The 25,913-nt window shown below is 51.9% G+C and overlaps 1 protein-coding gene across 1 annotated transcript; it reads left to right on the top strand.

Moving 5' to 3' along the window:
* The first annotated feature begins 819 nt into the window (after positions 1-819).
* SH2D4A (SH2 domain containing 4A) lies at positions 820-25,684 on the top strand. Its single transcript, XM_050945037.1, has 11 exons — positions 820-1,265; positions 1,367-1,566; positions 2,596-2,954; positions 5,748-5,895; positions 8,731-8,872; positions 12,975-13,055; positions 14,560-14,698; positions 15,942-16,158; positions 18,090-18,220; positions 20,878-21,098; positions 22,846-25,684. Exons 3-11 carry the CDS (start codon positions 2,780-2,782, stop codon positions 22,936-22,938), a joined length of 1,347 nt encoding a protein of 448 aa, XP_050800994.1. The 5' UTR covers positions 820-1,265; positions 1,367-1,566; positions 2,596-2,779; the 3' UTR covers positions 22,939-25,684.
* Positions 25,685-25,913: the final 229 nt, after the last annotated feature.

Here is a 25,913-nt window from a genome sequence, read left to right as displayed (position 1 = left end):
CACACTTAATATGCAGCTGCTGCGCCACTGTAGTGCTTCAGTGAAGACACAACCTACCCTCTTCCCTTGCTGTTACTGAGGGACTCCTGCTTAACTTTGTTTTCTCCACTGACTAATCGGCTTAAATTCAGCTGGTCACCATGTCTGGTGTGAGGTCACAGGTGAATGGGGACACCGGGATGGTGGACGCCAACCCCACGGAAGCACTCTGCCCCAGAGGCGGCCCAATCGAACAAGTTTGGGGCAGAACTGCCCAGCAGAGGAGGGGCACATAAGATGCCTCTTTTCGTGGCTTAGCCTTCTGGCCCGGTCACAGTTAGTCCCAGTCCTTCTGAGGTAACAGACAGTACAGTGAAAACAAACGTCTGAGCCCTCTGCCTGTGCTGCTACTCTTCATTCTGGGCCCTGCAGTCCAGTTCCCCTTTTGAGGGCCTGCACAGCACCCTGCCAGTGGCTGGTAGGAGAACCCAGGTCATTGTCCTATGCTGGGATCCACTCCAGGAACCCTAGGGCAGGCAGTCGTGGGTCACTCCACCAGTGCTGGTACTTTCCTGGGCGACTTCCTACTGAGACTTTCCCTGGGCTTTCTCCTCACCCTGCAGTTGTCTCCCCATGCCTACGAGTCTCCTCACTCCCTGCTATCCACAGAGTGATTGCAGGGTTTCTCCCTGCCACTCTTCTGCTTTAAACTTCCTCTGCTTGTAGCACATCCAGCCACCCCCGCTGGGTTTCATCATTAATTAGACAAGGACGACCCTCCAGGAGCCACTGGGCGGGTTCCCCATATGTGTGGGATGGGTACCCCATCACAAAAAGGTCCCAGGAGTTCCAAGCCACTCCTATGTCACTGAATCCAGTCACCTGCGCTCACAGGTAGCCCTGTCATGAATCCCCATCATAAACGTATCCAGCTCCATCCTAAAGCTAGTGGGGTCGTTTGCCCCACTGCTCCTAAGGGGAGGCTGTGCCAGGCCCTCACTCCTCTGATGGACAGAAGCCTGCTCACTGCCCAGCCTACATTGATTCATGGCCAGCTTATCCCCACTGGTCCTTGTGCCAACATTGTCCTTTACATTTAATAGCTCTTCTTCCTCCCCGGGGTTTACCCCTCTCTGCTGTATTTGTACAGCTGACCCTCAGCCTGCGTTTTGCTAGGCTGCACAAGCCAAGCTGTTTGCCTCTCCTCGGACTCTCCGTTCCCCTGCGCAGCCTCGTCGACGTGCTCTGTACCTGTTTTGGCTTGAATCCACCTGGCTCAGACATGGGTGAGCATAATTGGACACACCCCTCCGGATGAGAGCTGACCAGTGCCTTGTTTTGAAAACAAAACTTTGAAGCTGAGATACTGTTTTACTTCCACCTGCAGAGCTTCTGGGAGATCTGAGCCTGGTTGGAACACACAGGATGCTGTCCAGCCCTTGAGATGTCCTCTGGTGCCTAACTGGCCAAGTCCCTCCTCTCAGCAATAAAAGCAAAACATCGGGGAGTCCTGTGGCTATGGGCTATATCGCCTGCTTACGAGGCCAGCAAGCCTCTCCCAGCTAGCTCAAGAGGTGGCTGTGAAAGGTAAGGAACTTGTTTCCTTCTCACGTCTGGCAGGTCTGATAAAAAGAAAGGGACCGTTCAGCAAACGCATCTGACTCCCAAATGGGGACTGACTGACTCCCAGCAGTACTTGAAGCAGAGCACTTGCGGTGGGTGTCTGGCATGAGAGGGGGTGGACGAGTTTGTGCTGAGCGCTTGCCTGGGTTGCAAACTCAAGGTAACCTTTCAGAAGACAAAGTCTTAGTGCGTGTGGGTCAAGAAGCAGCCTGCCAGCTGCTCTGAAAGGCTCCGATGCTGCCTATCATTTGAACCACTGAGGCAGGGCGTAGGAAGCGAGTCCTGGAGGGGGCTGCGGTGTGGGGCAGGGAGACGCCTCGTGAGTGTGGAGGAGAGCCCTTAAAGCGTTCAAAGATCAAACATATTTTTCACAATTCTCTGGAGAAAGAGGTTCTCCTTGTGCCCACTGAGTTTGTTAATGTGTTCCCCTGTCTTTCCCACATCGCTCCCCACTTCTGTCTGGCTCCAGCCTTGTCTGCCTGGGGGTCACCCTGGCCGGCTCAGTCCTGGTGAGAGCTGGGGCAGATGGACTAGCTATGCTGCTGGTGCCCATCTAGCTGAAAAAAGTTGTAACTTGAGAGATTTTGTGGGCAGAGCAGGTTCCCAAAACCTCCATGTCACCCCATTCTGTATTAGGCAAATTGGAGTGTACCAGTCAATTCCCAAAGGAGTTTCTTTGTGGAGGGAGAGGGAGAGGAAGTTGTAGATTCACTGGGTCATTGCTCTCCTACCAGGTAATGGCATGTTTGCCTAGCTCAAAGTAAGCCACACCTCTGATTTTTGTGATACAGGGAACTTGTTTCCACATAGTATCAGTGAAATTTACTGGGGCAGAAAAAGAATGTTCTCACTATAACTCTTGGCAATTCATCCCTGGACGATCAAGGACGGGGCGTTTCTTTAAGCTCTGCCAGCAAGTTCAGATCTCCTGTCATTTCCGTGAATCATAATGGAGGTTGCAAGCTACTTATTTACTTTTTTCAATCTGTGCAGGAAGTCTGAGCTAATATAGGTGGAGAGATGGGATTATAATTGCCATGGTGAGTCTGAGTTCCTGCTGCCTGCTTTGGGTGTGGAGAGATTTTTTTGTTGGTGGTGCGGCTGTACCTGGCCTGGGAAGGAGAATCCTGTCTTCGAAGCGTGTTGCCAGGAGTGCTGATGTGCCAGAGCCGCGGCCATGCTGCAGCAGATCCTGGCAGACATGTACATCGATCCTGAGCTGCTGGCAGAGCTCAGTGAGGAGCAGAAACAGATCCTCTTCCTCAAGATGAGGCAGGAGCAGGTCAGACGGTGGAAGGAGACAGAAGCTGCCGCAGACAAGAACTCAGCGAAGAAAGTGACCCAGAGGAAAGGTAACTGCCTCCCCAGCGCTGGCCTTGCTGCCTGGTAAATACAGCTGTGCCTGGTTACAAGCAACCTGCTGTTGGGTGAAAAGTGGTTACAGCTCAAATTACAGCTCCAGGGGGGGATGCCAGGGTTACTGCAGGAAAAAATCTTTCTACGAGGAGGTGGCTAATGAGCACAGCCAAGGCTAGGGAGTCAGGCGCTGCACTGTTGTCCCTAACAGCTGGGCCCAAGTCCTAGCCGTCGCTCAGTAACCTTGGGCAAATCCCTTAATATGTCTGCCTGTAACACGGGGCCCATAATGCTTCCCTTGTCTGCTTAGACGGAGCGCTTTGGAGCAGAGCCCCCGCACAACAGAGCCTCCTGTGCTACTGTAACAGAAATAATTAACTAGGTGCCGTGCTTTGTAGGCCCCACGCTCTCGGCTGAAGCAGTAGCAGGCGTCAGGCCGTGTGTAGCCTAATGGACTGTGTTACTTTTGACCCTCTTCTTCAGGAAGCCAGATGGTTGAAGGATTTTTGAAGCAGGTCAGCATGGGCTGGTTGATGGCTGCACTATCTAGCTCTGTATGGGTGGGTGGGGAGCATGTCTGTCACAGGAGAGGAGGACACCCAGTGTTCAAGAGGCTCTCTAGCCCAGGTGGCCTTGAGCTTTGCATTTGCAGCAGCCCTCCTTTAGAAATACCTCTCCCTGCCACTGCCTTCCCGCTTCCCAGAGGCCTCAGGGTCACGGGGGCAGGGAGCAGCTGAGACTGGTCTTAGCAGCTGAGAGAGCAGCTCTGTTTCCCCAGGCCAGACTCTCCCGTCAGGTGCTGTCCTGGAATTAGCAAGTAGGAGAAATGGGCTTTCAGGAGCCACAGGGAGCTCCTCAGAGTGGGCAGGGTTATAGAGAGCCCCAGAGAAGGGGACATGAATGGGATGGGAGAGAATTTGATGAAGATGATTTGGAGGGGAGGAGTCCATGACCAGGAGGACATAAAAATAAGCATCAACCCCAGCCCTTATCTAGCTTTCTATCCGTAGATCTCAAAGTGCTTTACAAGGGAGATCAGTGTAGCTATTCCCATGTCACAGATGGGGAAACTGAGGCACGAGTCGATGAAGTGACTCACCCAAGGTCATCCAGCAGACCAGTGGCAAAGCTGGAATTACAGTCCAGGTCCCCTGAGTTCCAGTCCAGTGCTCTATCCACTAGACCACACTGTCTCCTCTGTGGTCTGCTCCTGCGCCCTGCATCTGGGATCACTCCCTACTCCACAAATAGCCCCATTGACTATCTACCCCAAGTCTATCTGCTTGTGGTGTAAGGCCCTACTTGTTGGGGAGGGGACCCGAATCTGACTCAGGCTGCTGCTGCTCAAACTGAGAGGGCTTTTTGAATATAGCTTGGCAAATCATATCAAATTGCTAGCAGCTTCCTCCTCTGAACAGCTGTCCTGCCCCCCTGCCAAGCAGTTAGCCCCTGGGTAACCAAGGGTTGGGGGTATCACATTCTGAAGTAGTGAGGAGTTGTCACCCCCTGCCCTGCAAGCTTGGGTGCTGCAAATGCTTTGTTGCTGTTGCTCCCAACCTGGGTGCCACACACACAGCCAGACAGCATGCAGGTCACACCCTGAGTGTCTGTGTAGAGCCATAACCTACCAGCCACAGTCCAGCTTCCAGCAGCCTTGCTAACCACCTCCAGGGTGACCCCAACACATTCCAAGTCCCCAGATTCCCCCCAAAATGTGCATTGTCCTCTGTCCAGCCCTCTCCTGGGCAGTCCAGATGTTAGGGTCCATTGCCCCTGTAAGGGGTCAGCGTACACCAGTTTGGTACTGTAACTGGAATCACCCAAACAGCTCAGTTTACACACAACACTGGATTCATTTTGATTAATGAATAAAACAAGTTTATTTAATTACAAGGCGATAGATTGTGAGTGAGTATAAGGCATTACAGTCATAAATGGTTCCTAGAGGAAATAAAGATAAACCACTTTCTAGTAACTAAACCAGCTAGATTAGTTCAAGGTGAAACCCTTCTCACATTTCCCAGCAACAGGGCTGATCAAATTCCCAGGTACCTTTGTCATCTTAGGTGAAAGAGGAAGTGAGAGGGAGAGAAAGAGAGAATACCTTAGGAGGAGGGTTTGGCCCTATGTTTTATAGTTCAGTCACCCTTTGAAATGCCTTTTCCTGAGGGTCACCGCTAGATAAAATTCCTTCTCGCTGTGAGGGTGGAGATACGGGTCTTGTGGTGAAGGCAGTTCCATGTTGTTTGTTCAAATGCAAATCGATCTGTTCCTGCCCCGCCCTTCGCTGCCACTTGACAGATGATTGCCAGTTAACGTTGATGACAGCTGGCTAGAGGCGCCAGCTTGTCCTTTGTTTTTGAGAAACTAGTTTACCCCCTCCCCAGACTGGTCTGATAAACATACATCAGTCCCGATTTCAGCGTATGTTCCTAACTTTCCATGGAACATTGCTACACACATTTCACCCTGTTGTTGATCAGCGAGCGATTTGTACAAAATACACCTGGAGAGGTGTCATTTGAAAACTAAGATGACTGGAGTGTGTAAATACAGGGGTATGTTCAGTCTCAGGGGCATGAGCATAGAATATCAGGGTTGGAAGGGACCTCAGGAGGTCATCTAGTCCAACCCCCTGCTCAAAGCAGGACCAATCCCCAGATTTTTTACCCCAGTTCCCCAAATAGCCCCCTCAAGGATTGAACTCACAACCCTGGGTTTAGAGGGGGCCAATGCTCAAACCACTGAGCTATCCCTGCCCCCCGGTGCCCTGAGTGTTTGTCTTGCAGCGCACGGGAAGTCGGTGAAGTGGAAACTCGGTGCGGACAGCGAAGTCTGGGTCTGGGTCATGGGCGAGCACGCGTCGGATAAGCCTTACGATGTGATCTGCGAGGAAATCCAGGCACGGAGGGCTCAGCAGGGAGCAGGGGAAGCCAGGTAAGGCAGCACTCGGCCCCGGCCCCAGGAGCCAGTTGGACAGGTTTGCAGTTACTCAGGTGGTGGCTCCTCCGGTGGCTAAGGCGGAAGGTGCTTTTTAATAGATGATAATCAGCGCCGGCTAAAAGGGAGAGCTGGAATGGAGCAAAGTTCTGTGTGTTTCTCCCCTGCGGTCTGTGGGGATTTCTACAGCCTCCTTCCACCCACACTACATCCAGAGAGAGGCACTGGGTCTTGGGTGCTTGTGTCTGTTAGGGTTTGGGCCTAGATCCTCACAAGTAATTAGGCCCTAATTCCCACTGATTTATACCTAGGAATATCTATGCCAATATATCTAGGAAGATCTGGGCTTGGGCCCTAAAACTGGGCACTGGAGTCGCAGGCCACGTGCCTGGGAGGGAGCACATGGCCTATAAGGAGTCAGATGTATGGCTTCTTACCTCGGGGGCAGGGAGCGATGTGTGGGCGAAGCACCATTTGGGAAGGGTGTGGCCCTCCTGTCCGTGGTGGTGGAAGCTGGGAAAGCCCTAAGTGGGTGACCCAGTGGTCTGGGAGCATTTGCTCTTGTTCGAAAATAAAGCCAACCCTGGGGAACAAGCCTTGGACTGAAGTGTCCCGGGGAGCTTCATTCGGCCTTCCTGGCTGGTGAGTTTGCTGGCTGGCTCACGGGCCCCAACGAGCTGCTTCTTGAGAATCCCTTTGGCAGGCTGCTGCCTCCTCTACCAGCTGCCCGTGGCTGTGCCCTCCTCCACGTGAGCATAGAACCGTAGAATATTTGGGTTGGAAGGGACCTCAGGAGGTCATCATGCGGCCGGGCTGCCTCCTGGACAAGGCCTTTGAAGATGCTGGCCTTGGCCCTCAGCTCCCAGGCAGGGCAGCAGGGTGTCTCCCTGAGGAGATAAGGCCTGAGCCATCTGGGAAAGGATCTGAGGCTGCCAAGTGATCTTCGGTTGGGTCTGGCCCCTTGGTGGGGGGATGGGGAAGCTTGGTTGCTAACATTGTATGCAAATCATGAGAGTGGATTTGCCTACTAACGAATGATTTACAGATGACCTTGACCATCAGTTTAGATAAAGGGGGATTGAGAGCTGGGGAAAGGAGCTGGTTGGTTTGTTTTACCTGCTCTGACACGGCAGTCAGGGGAGGGGGTTCCATGGGCACCTGCATTGTTCCAGGCCATCTGCAGATGGCAGAGATTGCAGACTAGGGATAACATGGGGGCTTCAGACGCCCCCTGATTCCCAGCATGCAGGAGCCCCTCTTAGCCCTGCTGCCACATGCACACTGACCTGGGGCCGGCAAACTTTTTGTCCTGAGGGCTGCATCGGGTTTCGTAAATTGTATGGAGGGCTGGTTAGGGGAGGGATTGTGGCCCAGCCCCCACCTCCTATCTGCCCCTCCCCGGGACTCCTCCCCCATCCAACCCCCCCTTTTCCCTGACGGCCCCTCTGGGACCCCTGCCCCATGCGCACACCTCCACTCCCTGTCCCCTGACTGTCCCAGGACCTCCACCGCCCCATCTAACCCCTCCTCTCATTCCTGACAGCCCCCCCGGAACCCCTGCCCCATCCAACCACCCCTTCTCCCTATCCCCTGACCACCCCCGGACCTCTGCCGCCCCATCCAACCCTCCTCTCATTCCTGACAGCCCCCCGGGACCCCTGCCTCATCCACACACCCCGCTCCCTGTCCCCTGACCACTCCCGGATCCCCGCTGCCCCATCCAACTGCTCCTCTCATTCCTAACAGCCCCCCTGGGACCCCTGCCCCATCCACACACCCCGCTCCCTGTCCCCTGACCACTCCCGGATCCCCGCTGCCCCATCCAACCCCTCCTCTCATTCCTGATAGCCCCCCTGGGACTGCTGCTCCGTCCAACCATCCCTTCTCCCTGTCCCCTGACCACTCCCGGATCCTTGCTGCCCCATCCAACCGCTCCTCTCATTCCTGACAGCCCCCCTGGGATCCCTGCCCCATCCAACCAACCCTTCTCCCTGTCCCCTGACTGCCCCTGGAACCCCTGACTGCCCGCTGCCACCCCATCCAACTCTCCCTCCTTCCTGACTGCCCCCCGGTACCCCTGCCCCCGTCCAATCCCGTTTCCCCTCCGACCAGCATCCACACCCCCGCCTTCTGCCCACCACCCTGAACTCCCCTGTCCTCTATTCAACCCCTCTCCTCTGCTCCCTGCCTTCTCATTGCGCTGCCTGGAGACCGGTGACCCGCCACACCACCACCACCACGCAGCACAGAGACTGGGTCAGGCCAGGTTCTGCAGCTGCATTGCTCCAGGAGCTCACAGCCCTGCTGCCCGGAGGATTGCGCTGGCAGTGGAGTGAGCGAGCTGAGGCTGGGGGGGGTGAGGGGACAGCAAGGGAGGGGCCGGGGTAGCATCCCGGGCCAGGAGCTCAGGGGCCGGGCAGGAGGGTCCCATGATTCAGATGTGGCCCATGGGCCATAGTTTGCCCACCCCTGCTCTAACTCCAACCCTGTGCTGGTGCTCCTGAAAATACGGCCTTTGAACAGTATCTATTTACAGTGCTCTGGGATGGTCCCGTGAGAGCTCGGGTGGGCAGCCTCACGCTCATCACTGCAGCTGATATTCGGGAGTGATTTCTATGCCAACAGGTATCTGCCTGCATGTGGGTGCACAATTAACTGCAGTGAGTGATTACTTTAATTGTCTCAGCCCCAGGAGCATGGACATAGTGCTCATCTCTGTGAGCTGCTGCTGGGCTGTGGAATTGCTTCACTGCCATGTAATTTCCTTCCCGTAGTTTGGAAGGCTGAAGGCTATTGATTCTATTCCAAAATTTCTGCTTGGTGTCTTCACAGAGGAAGTCAAACATTCCTTGAACCGGCTGCACCATGGTCCCTGCATTCTCAGCCAGGAGCCCTGGGTGGGGCAGATGCCAAAAGGAAGGAGGAAGATATGATAACAGCTGCTAAAAAGGAGAGAAGCTGGGATTGTGCTCAGGTTCTTGTTTTCTGTTCTCCTAGCACTGCTCAGAAGTGCCTAACTTCATGAGGTGGGGGTTGCAAGGACTCTGTGCTGAATGGGGCCAGTGTTTGATAAATTGAAACGTGAACTGGAAAAAGCCATTTGATTTTTAAAGGCTCCTTTTGTCTATGTTTGTCTCAGGAGAGCAATCTTCTTGAGAGGAAGGATAGTCTTGTGGTTGAAGTACTAGCATGGGACTTGGGGGATCAGGGCTCTGTTCCGAGCCATACCACCCTCTCTCTCTGTGGTAATGAGAAAGTCACTTTGTTTGTCTGTGCCTCAGTCTCCCATCTGTAAAATGGGGATTATAATACTTCCTTTATCAGAGGGTAGCCGTGTTAGTCTGGATCTGTAAAAGCAGCAAAGAATCCTGTGGCACCTTATAGACTAACAGACGTTTTGGAGCATGAGCTTTCGTGGGTGAATACCCACTTCCTCAGATGCATGTAATGGAAATATCCAGGGGCAGGTATATATATGTGTGCTAGCAAGCAAGCTAGAGATAACGAGGTCAGTTCAATCAGGGAGGATGAGGCCCTGTTCTAGCAGTTGAGGTGTGAAAACCAAGAGAGGAGAAACTGGTTCTGTAATTGGCAAGCCATTCACAGTCTTTGTTCAATCCTGAGCTGATGGTGTCAAATTTGCAGATGAACTGAAGCTCAGCAGTTTCTCTTTGAAGTCTGGTCCTGAAGTTTTTTTGCTGCAGGATGGCCACCTTAAGGTCTGCTATAGTGTGGCCAGGGAGGTTGAAGTGCTCTCCTACAGGTTTTTGTATATTGCCATTCCTAATGTCTGATTTGTGTCCATTTATCCTTTTCCGTAGAGACTGTCCAGTTTGGCCGATGTACATAGCAGAGGGGCATTGCTGGCATATGATGGCGTATATTACATTGGTGGATGTGCAGGTGAATGAACCTGTGATGGTGTGGCTGATCTGGTTAGGTCCTGTGATGGTGTCGCTGGTGTAGATATGTGGGCAGAGTTGGCATCGAGGTTTGTTGCATGGATTGGTTCCTGAGCTAGAGTTATTATGGTGTGGTGTGCAGTCACTGGTGAGAATATGTTTCAGGTTGGCAGGTTGTCTGTGGGCAAGGATTGGCCTGCCACCCAAGGCCTGTGAAAGTGTGGGATCATTGTCCAGGATGGGTTGTAGATCCTTGATGATGCGTTGGAGGGGTTTTAGCTGGGGGCTGTATGTGATGGCCAGTGGAGTCCTGTTGGTTTCTCTCTTGGGTTTGTCTTGCAGTAGGAGGCTTCTGGGTACACGTCTGGCTCTGTTGATCTGTTTCCTTATTTCCTCTTGCGGGTATTGTAGTTTTGAGAATGCTTGGTGGAGATTTTGTAGGTGTTGGTCTCTGTCTGAGGGGTCAGAGCAGATGCGGTTGTACCTCAGTGCTTGGCTGTAGACAATGGATCGTGTGATGTGCCCGGGATGGAAGCTGGAGGCATGAAGGTAGGCATAGCGGTCGGTGGGTTTTCGATATAGGGTGGTGTTAATGTGACCATCACTTATTTGCACCGTGGTGTCAAGAAAGTGGACCTCCCGTGTAGATTGGTCCAGGCTGAGGTTGATGGTGGGGTGGAAGCTGTTGAAATCATGGTGGAATTTTTCCAGAGTCTCCTTCCCATGGGTCCAGATGATGAAGATGTCATCAATGTAGCGTAGATAGAGAAGGGGTGTGAGTGGACGAGAGCTGAGGAAGCGTTGTTCCAGGTCGGCCATGAAGATATTGGCATATTGTGGGGCCATGCGGGTGCCCATAGCAGTGCCACTGATCTGGAGATATATATTGTCATCAAATTTGAAATAGTTGTGTGTAAGTATAAAGGCACAGAGGCACTTCCTTTCTTATCCTTTGTCTGTCTGTCTGTCTAGACTGTGAGCTCTTTGGGGCAGGGACTGTCTCTCAGTTCATCTCTGTGCATGTGCACTGCCTGGCACAATGGAGCACTATCTCTCAGTCTGGGACTCCTGAACAGGCTGCTGAGCTAAATATCTATTATCCACACACATCGCTGGCATGCTTAAAGCCTGAGCCAAAAGCCATTCAAGTTACTGGAAAGACTTCCATTGAGTCCAGTGGAGTTTGGGTTAGGTCCTTAGTTGTTACTGTTCTGTAGAATTGCAAGTATCTAAAACCACATGTGGCTCTGTCATCAGTGTAGAACAGCAAGGTAACTCGAGGCTTGGTTTTGGCCACATCGAGCCTGAGTTGACAGCAAGGCATCCATGAGATGACCTCAGTGTTGCCAGCTCTCATGGGTTTTATTTCAAGTCTTCCAACATGTGGTGGTTTTCTTAGTCTCAGCTCTGGAGTCATGGGATTAGGTGAGAAGCTCAGCTGTATTTTCTCACTGAAGGAGATTTCTGTTTCTCATGAGAGGAGCTTAAACATGATCACTAAAAGCTCAAAAACCAGAAGGGAAAGAATCCTCCCCCCCCCCAATTTTTTTTAAATCTTGTGATTTGTAAGACACTCTCATGATTTGTCAAACCCCTCAATGTTTTCTGAACTCCTAAGACTGTCAGTCCTGAGATGAGACACAGGCCAAGATGTGGGATGGGCATTGTGCTGTCTAAGGCTTGTCCTGGTTTTTACATCTCCATTGTTCTAATAACTGACGTGAGAACGATTTGCATCCGTAACTCCATCTCAGCATTTTGTTGTTGTTTTTTCACCTGGGAAAGGTGCATGTTTTCCATTTCCATGACTCTGTCTGAGCAGAGCAGGGAGAGGCGCCTGGGCCAATATTTAAGGGGGAATAATGGTTCTGAGGAAGTCCCACCGTGGAGTTCCGGAAGAGCATTATCGCCCACGCCAATGAAGGTGGCTCTGACCTGCACATTCAGTTCTGTGCGGGAGGGTTCAGAGATTAACCCAGCTGTGTTTGTCTCAAAGTGCAAGAAACCCACAATGACGCGGCTCGATAACCGGGATTCTGGCTGCTGGCAAACTCTCTCAGCAAGCAGAGACAACGGTTTCCAATTATCGATCCATAGTACTGACATGGTCCCTGTCACCACAGGCTCTGAGCACCTCGCACTCTTCAACACACTAATCCTCCTAGTAGCTCGTGCGGTAGGGCACTGCTGTTATCCCCATTGCATGACTGGGGGGCTGAGGCACAGAGGGGCTAAGTGAATTGCCCAAGCTCACACAGGGAGTCGGTGGCAGAGCAGACACTTGAATCTGGGTCTCCCGAGTCCTAACCCCAAGACCTTCCTTCCTCTCCATTCAGAGCCACTGCCTTTAGGAGGGCCAGGCCTTGACATGGGCAGGCCTTGGTTATAGAGGCTATTGCAGGAGAGTTGGATTCAGAGGGGAGGGCTCTAGAATGCAGAAGGGGGTTCATTCACATACGTGCAGCGCTCTTTCGGGCTGCAGGGGTCCCTTCTTCCTTATCTCTCTAAGTCAGAAGTCAGGGGTGTCCAAGGCTCTGGTTGTGAGGTCCTCAAATCCCGCCCCCCCACCACACGCGGTGTAAGGACTAAGGGTCGCCCCAGTCTCAGTGAGATGCAGTAGAAAGGAAGGCTGGGCTTGGGGCTCAGGCACTGGAATGGGGCTCACGAGAGCTGTGGCCTGGTCCCATCTTTGCCACACAGTCCGTGTGTGTCCCAGGGCGAGTCATCTAATCTGCCTGTCTCAATTCCTCATCTCTGAGATGGGGATGCTGGTTCTGTCTGTCAGCCACCCTTTGCCTCTCTTGTCTCTTTACGCTGTAAACTCAGCAGCGCAGGGACTGTCTCTCACTTCATGCAGCACCTAGCACAATCAAACCTCGGTCTTGAGTGGGGACCAATCCCATGTGATGATGAACTGCAGGGTCTGGAATAAATGACGGGTGTGAGATTCCCAAGAGGGAAGCAGTGCATCCAGGGACCAGCCGTGAGACGGGCATTAAAAGGGCCACCGCATTCTTACTATCTGGAGATATTAAAAAGAGTGTGATTTTAAACGAACCTCCAGCATGATGTTTCAACACGGGGGCCAGAGCTGGGCCGACGTGTATACGGACCGTGGAGGAATGGGAAGAACTCCAATGCTAACACTGGGTTTGTTTGCCATTGAACGTCTAGGCTGCTCCCAGTAAAGGCAGAGACGTGCAGCAGATGTTGGCCGATTCCAAGGCTCAGACAAGGAAGTACGACTTTCAGCAGGTAAGCAGTGAGCCCGCGTGCTTTTCACACGCCCAGGCAGGGGGCTAGATTCTGCTCTGCAGCCCTTCAAGCAGGCAGAGCTGGCCAGGGACGTTCACCCAGCCTAGGTGGCTCCTCCGGACCCACAGCCGGCATAATAGCTCTCTTAAAAGCTAGGTAGCAAGAACCATTGTCCCACCCCAGACAGGCATAATGTCTCTGGCCTCCACCATGCAGGGCACCGCCTCCATGGGTGCTCAGGAAAAATGAGAGTGCATGCTCAGCACCCATCAGCCACAGCTGTTCCCCAACCCGCTCATCAGCTGTTGCGCAACACCTCCCAACAGTCAATACGGGGCGGAACCACTACCAAACAGCTGTCTGGTGGCTCAGGGAGGGGTTTGGGGGAGGTGAGTGGGCGGAGGCCTCAGGGAGGAAGCGGAGTGGGGGGTAGGAAGGGGCAGAGCGAAGATGGGGCCTTGGGGGAAGGGGCAGAATGGGGGCCAGGCATTGGGGCAAGCGGGGGTTGAGCACCCTCGGGGAAAAGGAAAAGACAGCGTCTGAGCCCACCGTGATTGAAACCCCTGCAGCAGTGAGTTCCACTGACTGCTTCTACACTGCATCAGAATGCCTTTTATCCTCAAACTGCCGGCCTCACGCTGCAGCTAGCAGCCCAGGTTTCGGGCTCGCAAAGGAAGGGCTGGCCCTTTTTCAGCACACCCGTCATCGCAGCAGAGTCCCCTCTAATTCTCCTCTCCAAGCTAAATAACCTCACTTTTCGCAGTATTACAGTTTTGCCAGACAGTCGTGCTATAAAATAGCTCCTGCCCTTCTCTGGCCCCCTCCAATCTCCGCTTTCCAAGACTGGGACTCAGGACGGTAGCAGGGGACGGACTGTTGTCCAACAGGCCATTGCATCATGTTAACGCTTCATAGATTTCCTATGTCCAGTTGTGCCCAGGGCAGATACAGCCAAAGAGCTTTTCCAGACTGACTCCAGACTCTCTCTCCTCCACAAGCTGCTCTGAACCTGTTGCAGGAGGATCTTAAAGCAAAGCTGGCAATGTCACGGGGTGTGAGTGAAACAAGAATCAATAGGATATTATAAGGTCTCAGTGAGCCCCGGAATGGGGCCTCGCAGGTCTTTGGCAGCTGCTCTGGTCTGTGTGGAGGAGTGAGCTGGTCCTGAGCCAGCCGAGGATAAAACACCCCCCCTCCCCTCCCTCCCGGAGCGCTCCTTGGCCACAGCTCAGGATCTGGCCTTCAGAGTCACTTCATGTCACTTCCTACCCCTTGAGCTCAGCCTGCCCTGGCCTGATGATCTGCGTAGCCCTTGCCCACGAATGGACCCCAGAAGCTCTGGGCTCCCAGGTAGTGGGGAGGAGGGAGGGTCGGTGTGTTGGGGAACCCCACTTATTTCACAGGAGACCCTAAAGAAACGAATCCCTGGAGTCCAGAGACTGCTAAAGGCAGTCAGCAGGAACCAAGCTGGGCACCAGGCAGTACACACATTGTCTCCTAACAGGGGAAGGATTTAGCAAGGAGGAGGCCAGGAGGGATGAGAGCATCTGTGGAGAGGGCGCTGCACACTAACACCGACCGGAAGGAGGCCCAGGAGTCAGGGCAGAAATCGGACAAGGACGATCCCGAGTGGCAGGAATCCTGTAAGAGATGCTGGTGTCTCCCCTTCCTTTAACTGGTCTGATTCTTCTGTGGAATTGGAGCTGGTCACTTGACTGATGTACGGGGCCTCTCTTGATTAATGCAACGTCACCAGATAGCCAAGATGGCCCAGTGTCACCCGGCTCTATAGCATGAAGACTACAGGTGGTTAGGAAAGGGGGGTTTGTCCCATGGGAAATATGGATGTTTTGAAATTAGTTTCCATTCAGAATTGAAGCAGAAGGTCAAACTGTCAAAAAAATTCATGGAACAAAAAATTCTGAGAAGTTTTGGCTGGGAAGGTGCTTGGATACTTTCAGCCCTGCAGTGTGTCTTGGGGGCTGGCTCTGTAGGGCAGGGCAGAGCTGCCCCTGCTGTCTAGGACTCTGGTTCCATATTGATTCCTGAACTCTGCTAGTGCTCTGGGGCAGGTGTCTCCTGCTGTGCCTTGCGAGGGGGCATTGCCCTACGGTTAGTGGTTGAGGGCCAGAAGCTGCGGTGTCCCTGGGTGTCCAGGAGATGGTGATGGTGTATTACAAATATGTCTCACTTCAAGCTAGGATTTTTAAAAACCAGGTCCCTAAAGTTAGGCCGTACCAAGGCAACTAAATAACTGGCCTGATTGTCAAAGTACTGAGTATCTAGCAGCTCCCAATTGGGTGTGCCATATCTGTGAAAATCAGGGGCTACTTAGGTGACTAGTTACCCCCAGGAGATGCCTGCACTGGCCCTCACCCATCCCCGGTAGCATACCATTGACATCAGTCCTATCCCGGGGCATTTTATGCCACTGTATCCCAGCTTGGCGCTTTTCACCCTATGTTCCACCAGCTCTGGAGTCAGCGCTACACAGCAGTGCACTGCTACCAAGGTCATCGTTGCCCTGGAAACTAGTCAGTTTCAAAAGTAGTTTGAGAGCCTACAACAGCCCTTAAATCCCCCGCTGGTGTGTGTTTGTGTGTGCGTGTGCATGAGAGAGAGACTATACAGCAGTGGTGCACAAACTTTTCCTGTCATTCCCTCCCTTACCAGTAACGAAATCTGTCTGCACCCCCCCCCCCCCCGCGCCCATTACTGCACAACCAAGGTGTCCTCAGGAGAGAACCGGAGATGGGGGAGGAGCTGGGTCTAGAGGTGGCCTCAGGGCACGATCTAGCCCATATGAAATAGGCAACTACTTAGCTTCAGCGAGCCTGGGGGGTGTGTAAAGGGGCAGTGGGTTTCAAAGCTTCCCTTCTGTTCCAGTGAGGAAATCCAAAGCCGCTGATGAGAGGAGACGCTCCATTGCAAAGCAGGCCAGGGACGACTACAACAGGCTGTCTCTGCAAGGGATCCGCAAAGGGAAGGTAGCCGAAGTTTCCAAGAATTTTGGGAGCAAGGCGCGCAGCTTGCCCCCTCGTCCTTCCCTTCCACCCAAGCCTAAAACCCTAAACTCTGGGGTAGCCAATGGGAGGCCTCACAGGTAAGAACTGCCCCCAGTGATAAATGGGTCTGGGATCTTTCTGTTGTGGGACGGGGATGGTAGGGGTGTTCCTAGGCCTTAGAGATTAGTAACCGTCATACACTACCACGACACCTTTCATCAGACACGATCCGTCTGCGCTGCATGCTCTTCCAAGGCAAGGTGCTATGGACATGACAGATCTATTCCTTATTAGCGAAGATAATGACTTCGTCTCTTTGAAGTATTTAATTAAGGATACAAATCAGTGTCAGCTGGTGTAAACCCCATGATTCCAGCAGCCCGTCTCAGTAAAGTGAATGCTTTGGGCTCCCGTGGCAATATTCCCCCTGAAGTGACTCCAGCGTATTCCCTCAGATTCCACAGGCAGCCCCAGATTTTGGGGCTGTGCAACACGTTGGGCCAGATCCACAGCAAGTTCTGTAAAAGGCAGCCCAGTGAACTGAAAGGATCTTTGACTTCCATGGAGCTCGGCCGATGGGTGCTTGGTACACTCTTGCCGACTTCACTAATTGGTACCAAAATGCCACAGGATTCTGGGACTACAGCCACTGAGAGCCATCGGTCTGGGTTCTTTTTTGTTCTGAGATCCCAGACACGCAGCCCTGCACTTCTCACTTGAAATGGGCAGCCTCCCTCAGCATTGCGGGCTGCTCTGCTGGGACCTCGTCTGCTCCCTCCACGTTCCATTTGGCGGGAAATACTGCCCCCTGACCCTCTCCCGCCCTGTAAGCTCCCCTCTGGGGAGAGCTGGGTTAGCAGCTGCCATCTCCAATAGGGATTTGTTTTGGGGCTGCACAGAAGGGTGCGTGTTCTCCCGACAGTATCAGGACTCCCAGCCATTTTAATGTACCATCTCCCAGTTAATGTGCAACTGAAGTGTGCACTGCCCAGGGCCACGACTGGAACCTACCTGGAAACTGCAGCTGGTGCAGAATTTGGCCGGTCGTTTGTTATGGGAGCATGTGACCCCAGGGGCTCCTGGATCTGCACTGGCAGAATTGGTTTGAACTTTTCAGACCTTATATGGCCTGGGACTATCTCCTCTGAGAGATCCGCCTTGCAGCTGAGATCTGCTGGGGCCCCACAAGACAGGAACAGCTGGCAGGGTGCCCCCTGGGTTTGGGAACTTGTCCTCCCCTTAGTTTGGAATAGTCCCAATCACTGACCTGTCAGCCATGCTGCAAGGGCCCCATGCTCTCCAGGCTGTGTGAGTGCGATGGCCCTGGGGGAAGATCAGTGGGCATGTTGATTAACAATTGAGAGTGAGGGATATATAGAGCCAGCCAACAATTATCCTCGGCTTTTTTTCTCCATGGAAAATGGCTTTGTGACGAAGTGGAAATCTTCACAATTTTTCTCTCCATCTTTGTCAATTTTAAGTTTGATTTAAAAAAATGAAGTTCTTGAGGGTTTGGCAAAAAATCTACGGAATTTCAAAGAGAAATTCTGGCAAATTTGTGTGTTCAGCAGAGTTTTCCCCAGGGGAGAGGGAATAAATCCTCTCTTAGCTGGCTCTAGCTGCCGGTCCATGTCCCAGCTGTATATTTAAGAATTCTCCATGTGCTCCTAAAGCCAGGCAGAAGTGCCCCTTTCAATGGATGTGGGTAGCTCCAATAATACAGTGATTTCAAATGACTCCAAGCGTATTAGGCTAGCTTTAATCCATCTAACCAGAGAGCATCCATGCCTCAAGATCTAAGCAGCTGCTCTTTGGCAAAGCTAACTTAGGTCCTCAGGCCTAGACTCTCAAAGGTATTTAGGTGCCTAACTGCAATTGGTTTTGATGGGAGTTAGTTGCCTACATACCTTTGGGCCTCTGGGCCTCAGACACTGCCATGATGAGCAGAGCAGAACAACCTGTAGAGAACAGAACTTGAATTCTGGGGTGTGACCTCACTATACAAACCACAAGTCTCTTGGAACCGCAGGAATCCGGGCGTGCAGAGGACCATCTCCACTTCCACCCAGGAGAGCATCGTCAGGTGGTTTAAAGAAGAGCAGTTTCCTCTTCGGGCTGGTTATGAGAAATCCACGGACAGGATAGCACCCTGGTTCCATGGTGAGTGCCGCAGCTTCCCAGCCCCTCTCCTGCCCTTAGGAAAGCCATCCGAGGTAGTCCATTCTCGGTCTGAGAAACGTCTCCAGACAGCACATGCCCCAAGAGCGCAACGGTAACCCACACTGAGCACGTACAAACTGCATCTCACACATCATATTGAGTGTCCCTTTGCCAAATCTTTGCTGCCAGACTCATGGATAGCACCTTTCCCTTCACTTGTGCCCATCATGACCAGCCTCCCACTAGTGGAAAATCTTCAGCTGGATCTTCAACTTCACTTGAAATCTGTGGAGCAGCTACATGTTTAAAGCCATGTGCTAAGTGCCTTGCTGGATCAGGGCCTAAAAGATGATTTGTCATGTGGTACGGACACTTGGGCTGCAAGCTCTTTGGGGTAGGGACTGCCTGCTAGTTCTGTGTTTGTGCAGCACCTAGCACACCGGTGCACTAGTCCATGACTGGGGCACTTAGGCCCTACCACAATACAAATAATAGACACCACGTAAAGAGAGTGTCAAGGCACAAGAGGCATGCAGGGTAGAGTGATGACCCAGAGTGGGTAGGAACAAATTTGACCAACCTCTTCCACTCCATTAAAGAAAGTGACTGTAGAGTGCTTTGCTAATAGTCCCTGTCAGCAAGGAGATCTAGTCAGCAAGGCAGCATGGTACAGTGCAAAGGGTGCAGGCCTGGCACTCGGGAGCCCTGCTGGTGGGGCCTTGGCCAAGTCACTTCCCCTCTCTGCCCCTCTAATCAGGCAGACGGGGCTCATCAGCCTTGGCAGGCAAGCCACGTGGGAGAAGGAAAATGATTTCAAACCAAGAGTGTCAGGCCTGGCCAGCTGTTTTGTAAATGTTGTGCCAATCACACAGGCTCCATGGGTCTGCAGTGCCCCCCTCTGCTAATGCGACAAAGCCAAGCAAGGAGACAGCCTATCAGAAAAGGAGGGGCATGTTTCCCACCCCACCAGGACGGCATTCCCAGTTAGTCCATTCTTCTGGATGGGAACTTGTGCCCAAACTGCAAATGTAATTCACAGCTTGATACTTCTGGCCTAAAGACCTTCCACATTCTGTACACAAAGTGCTGCTTTCTAAGCTAAGCCTCAGCAGGGCGCTTGGCAGGTGGCAGTGCCATCAAGAGTAGGGAGCTAGCGTGGGATTCAGCAGACCTGGGTTCTGTTCCTGTGCTATTGACCTGGGGAAGTGATGTCTCCCCTCTTTGTCTCCATCTCCCACCAGTAAAGTGGGGTTAAAGATCCCAACTGTTCTCCGTTAACTGCTTTGAGATCTGCAGCTGAAAAGAGCCAAGGGTTCTATTTATTATACCACTAAGGGAACAAGTGAGCCCAAGCACGTGTCCTGGCTTAAGGAGGTGAGTGGGGTGGCCATGGAGAAGCTAATCCAACAATTCTAGACCAAGCAAAAGCAACAAACCGTAACAATGTTAATATCATTGGGTCCCTTTAATGAGCACTTCAGTGAGGAGCGTTTGCTTGGTAGAGCATATCTGCAATCATGTAATATTAATGCACATTGTACCTACTGGTACGTTTACACTGCAGTCGGGCAGCCCTACCTGCACTAGCTATAATCTAGGTAGTGTGGCTAAAAATAGTAGTGAAGGGGGGAACCCTGGCTACCTGCTTGTGGCCTGCACTGCTGTGAGTCATGCTAACTGGATTTAAACTAGCGGCCTGCCCGAGCAGCACTCACACCTCTCACTGCAGTACAGACATCTCCTGAGTCACGATCCCACACGTTGTGCACTCACCGCACATGGGCGCGAGCGGAGTTGTTCTCTGGGCTGATGGGACAGCCAGCGCTAACAGGACCAGCTAACGTGCAATGAAAGACCCTGCAGGTGTAACAAGAATGTTATACAAATGAGCTCCGTACACAACAGAATAGGCACGAGCATCTCTCCTAACCGTGTGCTCAGTCTTTTTACTTGGCTTGGCCTGTCAGAGCGTTTCCGGGAGAGGAGTAAGCAGTTAAAAGGAAGTATAAACCGTAGGTAAGTGTGGGCTTCTGTAATTCCAATGTCCTTCAGTATGTGCAGACTTTAACAGCAGCCTCATTTAGCTAGCTAAGCTCAGGGCCGGCTTTAAGCCGATGCCCCGAAATCGGGCCCCGCGCGTAAGAGGTCTCTGTGCTTTAGGCGTCTTTTTTTTTACTCACCTGGCGGCGGGGAGGGGGTCTGCTCCAAGTCTTTGGTGGCAGCGGGGGCGGTCCACTCCGGGGCTTCAGCGGTGGGGGGGTCCTTTGGTGCCGCGGAAGACCCGGAGCAGACCCCCCCCACCGCTGAAGTCCCACCGAAGCCCCAACTGCCACTGGGTGTTCGAATCGGGCCCTGCTGTTCTTAAAGCTGGCCCTGGCTAAGGTACTTATCTGCCTCTCTTCTTATCGCCCTTACCTGGCCATGCAAGCTGGACTGCCGTGTAGCTCCTGCTAGCCCAGCTGTGTGAGCTGGGTCGCGATCTGGCCTGGAGCAAAGTGGTTAGGTTGTGAAATACTTCTGAGATGTATAGTATGATGTAAATGCTATGGATTAGCTTAGAGGGTTAAAACAGAATCCGTCTTAGCATTGTTACATTCAGCCCTCCACTGCCCCCAAACTGCTTCTCCCCTGTAAGCTCTTTGGTTTGCTTTTGGCAGGTATCGTAACCCTCAGGCAAGCAGAGGAGCTCCTGAGCAAATCGATGCCTGGGAGCTTTCTGGTCCGGGTCAGTGAGAAAATCAAAGGCTACGCACTCTCCCTTCTGTCCCCGGAGGGCTGCAAGCACTTCCTAATAGATGCCTCCAGCAACTCCTACAGCTTCCTGGGAGTGGACCAGTTGCAGCATTCGACACTGGCCGACCTTGTCAACTACCACAAGGTGAGCCCCTCTCAATGCTTGTAGTGACAATTCATCTTTGGCATTGGCCTAAAGCTCTTTGGGGCAGAGGCTGTCTCTTTGGTTGCACAACCCACAGCACAGGCTACCTTAATGCAAATGAAAGCCACCACCAGGCAGAGGCAAGTTTATCAGCAAACCAGCTTTTCTGGTAATCTTGGTACATGATTTGGGACTGTCCCTACATTTTCCCTTCCATGAACCAACTGTGCGCTGGGAACTGTAGGGTTACAGAGCAATAAATCACCTTCCATTTGATAAAAGCAAGGCACCGCATGCAGCAAAGGTAGCGCAGAGCAGCGTGGAGTGAAGCGAGCCGGGCCTCTCTTCAATATAGTTTCCCGTTGCTTCGGATTCAGGAGTCAGCATTTCTCATGTGCCAAGCTCCACTCGAGGGTCTCAGTTAGTGGAGATAATGAAGGTCATTTGTGGTCAGCAGAGGGCCAGCTGGAAGGAGTGTGTGTTTGGGGTGCAGCACCCAGGTCGTGCAGCATGTCAGTCCTAGCGTGAAGACATAGGTGGCGCTTATTGGGCCACTGGCCTTGTGCTGCCCCTCTGCACAGGACTGGATTTCACCAGCTGAGCGCTTCTAAAACATTCAGCTGCTCTGAGAAGGTGTTTCCTGGGGTACTATAGTCTGGTTTTTGGCTTGCGATAATCAGACTAGACAGCCAACTTGTAAAGCCATTTGTTCGCCTGGTGTTCAAAGCAAGAATGGAAGCAGATCTTGTCTCCACGGGACTCCCACGTTGCTGGAGTCACTTGGTGAGGGTACAGCTCCTACTGACAGCGCCAACTCACTGAATGTATTAAAACTTGTTTTCAAGCCCATTTCAGTGAGAAATAATTTGTTGGCATTCAGGGAAGCTCACCACTGGGCAGAGAGCTGGCACAAAACCAGTGTGATTGTTCCACCTACATTCTCAGAACAGGGCACTTAAATGCTGCTTAGGCCTCATCCGGTCCCTCTCCCTGGTGTGAATTTCACCCCACATTAAATGAGATGTGCATAAAACTCCCTTAAATAGCACCACCCTTCTCAAAAAGACGCTCCTGCTAGCGAAGCCAGCACTGGTAGCAAAGAGAAACCTTGGGTGTCTGGATTCTCCCCTGCCCCAGCACGGTGCTTTAACAGATGAGAATCCATTTGCTGCTACTAGCTCATGAGAGCAGAGCAAGACAGAGGAGCAGCAGCAGCAAGTGGGGAAGAACGAGACACTGCGGCATGTGAAAGGAAGGGGGGCAGTGTAATTGGGTTAATTGGCTCACCTTTGTAACTCCTTGGTAAGCAAGGGGAGGTAGATCACGGCTGGCTTGGTGCCTTGCGGTACCTGTGGGGCAGCAGAAGGCGAAGACAGTCCCTCCTCCAAAGTGGTGACCGGCTGGCAGGAGGCTGCTGCCCAGAAAGAGGCAGAGCCAAGTGTTAAAGCTCCTCTCAATCTGAGGGTGTTGGATTTTGTCATTTGAAGTGTGATGTGAGGCCCGCTCAAGGCAATACAGGCCCAGATCCAAAGCCTGCAGAAATCGATGAGAGCCTTGCATTGACTCTGGCAGGCTTTGAACTGAGCCCGAACCATATCAGTGAAAGATGATTGGCCTAAGTCACAATTGTGCTGGCTCATAGTCTATGGAAAGACGTCTCTTGCCCCAACAGGCTGTCAATCAGCCCCTAAGTGCAGCTGTGTTAATTTCAGACTGTGGCATTTAACCAATGTCCTTTGGCCAACAGGAGGAGCCCATCACTTCTTTGGGGAAGGAGCTGCTGCTTTACCCATGTGGCCAACAGGGCCCGGAACCTGACTACCTTGAGCTCTTTGAGTGAAAGTCTCCGTTCCCACCTTGTGACACACACCGGGGCCTTCCCCTGAATGAACAGATGAACGGTTGTCCGAGAGACGGACCCCCTTCTCCGCACAAGTGTCCATATCTGAAAATGTTTCACAGCAAAGCAGCGAAAAGGCAATTACCGCTGGGTACTGCTCTCTGTTCGCAGCAACACACCGCAGCACTCAGCAGCCTAGCAAGCCATGAAGGAGCGCTAGCAGCTTCAACTTGATTGTTGTAGGGTTAGCTCAGGAACGAACCTGTTAAAGGAAGATACTGCCACGTGTTAGAGTGATAGTTTGTGTAAATGACTCTGGGCTGTCTCTGATTAAGCTGCATTTTGCCCTCAACTGCTGCAGCACAAATTGCCATTAAAGGGATGTCGCGGGATGTTTGCCAGAGGTGCAGTGAAATTGGTATTTTAAACTCAGAAAGGGGTCGCCTCTGTTCAAAGGGGGTGAAGCCACATCAAGGAGGGGACGTGGTCCCTAGTGGTAAGGTGCATAATTGCAGATCAGTCCTGCAAGAGGCTGAATCCTCTGGAGTCACTGGGAGTAGAGGTCGGTCGATGTGCTGCAGCATCGGGTCCACCATAAAATCCACCCCATGCAGAGGGGCCAGCACAAGACCTGTGCAGCGCATGAACGCACATAATCCCGTAATATAGGGCTTCAGTGGGGCTTACTCGCTGACTAAGCTTTGTGCTGGCCCCTCTGCACGGGGGGAGGGGGAATGATGCCCTTTGGAGATGGAGGGAAACAGCAAGTTTGTTAAATAAAGAAACCAAAAGTTGGAATCTGGCTGAGAAGTTTTAACTCTTGCACACAGAGCCTGGGCTATTTTACATCCAGCCTCCTGGGCAGCCTTTTACTGTTAATCATCAGTATTACTCAACTCCAGTATGGACGTGAACAATGAGAGATGCCTGCCAATAAAGTACCCAGTTTCTTTACCCTAATGTAACCGTTTATTGAAGGCACATTTCCGAGCTAACTGCTCATGCTGAATGTAGCTGGGCCTTCTACTTTTTCTTTGACATAACAGCTGAGCTTGTAGTATTTGTCCCAGAGAGCTGCACTATGAAATATCAAGGCATAGACTTGAGGAGATGCTAAAACGTGTCTTAGCATCAGTACCAGGATTGGTGGTGCATATTATGAAAATCAGATAAATTATCTCCCTCCCCTCCACTAATGACAACTTGCAAGCTCTGCAATCTTCAAAATTGTGAACAAAAAATCAGTCCAGTTTCAGTTTAAATTACCAGTTCATTTCTCTTCTTCCATGTGGCTTGGGGTTGTTCTGCACAACTTAAGACAGCCATCAACGCAAAGTCCTTCAGGTCATTTTGAAAAGAGTATCCGGCACCTTACTTCTATTGTGTGTCCTATGGAATGGGGTGGATTCGCCTTCACCTGAAGTCTTCAGATCAAGGGACGATGTCGTTCTAAAAATAATGCGCTGTAGCCCATCAACAAGAGATGGGCTTGAAACAGGAAGGACTGGGTGAAGTTTTTATGTCCTGTGGAGGGCAAATCAGATGATCACCATGGGCACTTCTGATCTTAAAATGTATGTGCTGCATAACCACTTGCCACACGGTAGAGGGGAGCCTGCCTTCCAACCTCTATCACACTGAACACACTTAGGATTACATTTCATTTTTTACAGAGGAGAATGGGCGTACCAGTACAAATGTTTGAGATTGTTGCTCTTTACCAATCCTCAGCAGTTACTGACGGCACTCCAGGCTCTAAAAGTTTGCATCCCGACTCATAAACACGCTTACAGCTTATGGAGAGCCCACAGTTCATACTCATCAAGTGAAAAATGACCTGCCTGAGCTTGTGGTGTGGGCAGAGAGCGGCTCTGAAACATGCCAACATGCACCAAAACAGCCCTCTCGGAAAACTTAATAAAAAAAAAAGTCATACATGGCCACTGACTCAACCGCCTGCTTTCACAACCTGCCAGTTACTTCAGTGCAGGACGTGTATTTGAGCCAAATCAAGCAAAACACCTTGACAATTGTGAGTCCACAGGATTTGAAAATGTATCACTGCTTGAAGCCAGCATTCCAGCACAGAGTGAGTATCTGGCTGACTGTGGAGCCGGTCAAGAATGGCAGAACCAGGATGTTTTCCAGTTCTGGAGCAGCGTGGTGGCCAGATTCCCAGCTCTGCCAGCAGTCACCCTGCGATGCTTAGCAGTACCAGGCTATAGCCTGGGCAATGAACCCTCCTCCTCATCTTGTAAAAATGGGCTTGGGGACAACAGATGCCGCCTAAATAACAAGCTGTCTAGGTATAACTTGTCAGACCAAAATGGCAACACTTTGCAAAAGGAACTGGACAAAAATAACTGATTTTTAGTATATAGTTTTTCGTTATTTTTGGTTGAGAAATGATTGCACAACATGCATATGTAAACTCAACACAGTTTACTTTGACAGGGCAAAGAAAACAGTGCATTAATGTTGTTGTGTGTAAATGTCACACTGTCAGACTTTGGGTACGTCTACACTGCGGGATTATTCCGATTTTACATAAACCGGTTTTGTAAAACAGATTGTATAAAGTTGAGTGCACGTGGCCACACTAAGCACATTAATTCGGTGGTGTGCATCCATGGTCCGAGGCTAGCGTCGATTTCTGGAGCGTTGCACTGTGGGTAGCTATCCTGTAGCTATCCCATAGTTCCCGCAGTCTCCCCCACCCATTGGAATTCTGGGTTGAGATCCCAATGCATGATGGTACAAAAACAGTGTCGCGGGTGATTCTGGGTAAATGTCGTCACTCAGTCCTTCCTCCGTGAAAGCAACGGCAGACAATCATTTCGCACCCTTTTTCCCTGGATTGCACTGGCAGACGCCATAGCACGGCAACCATGGAGCCTGTTTTGCCTTTTGTCACTGTCACCATATGTGTACTGGATGCTGCTGACAGAGGCGGTACTGCAGCGCTACACAGCAGC

This window comes from Gopherus flavomarginatus, chromosome 3 (assembly GCF_025201925.1).
Source record: "Gopherus flavomarginatus isolate rGopFla2 chromosome 3, rGopFla2.mat.asm, whole genome shotgun sequence".
NCBI classification, from domain to species: Eukaryota; Metazoa; Chordata; order Testudines; family Testudinidae; genus Gopherus; species Gopherus flavomarginatus.
This window is presented reverse-complemented; position numbering and strand designations above follow the sequence as displayed.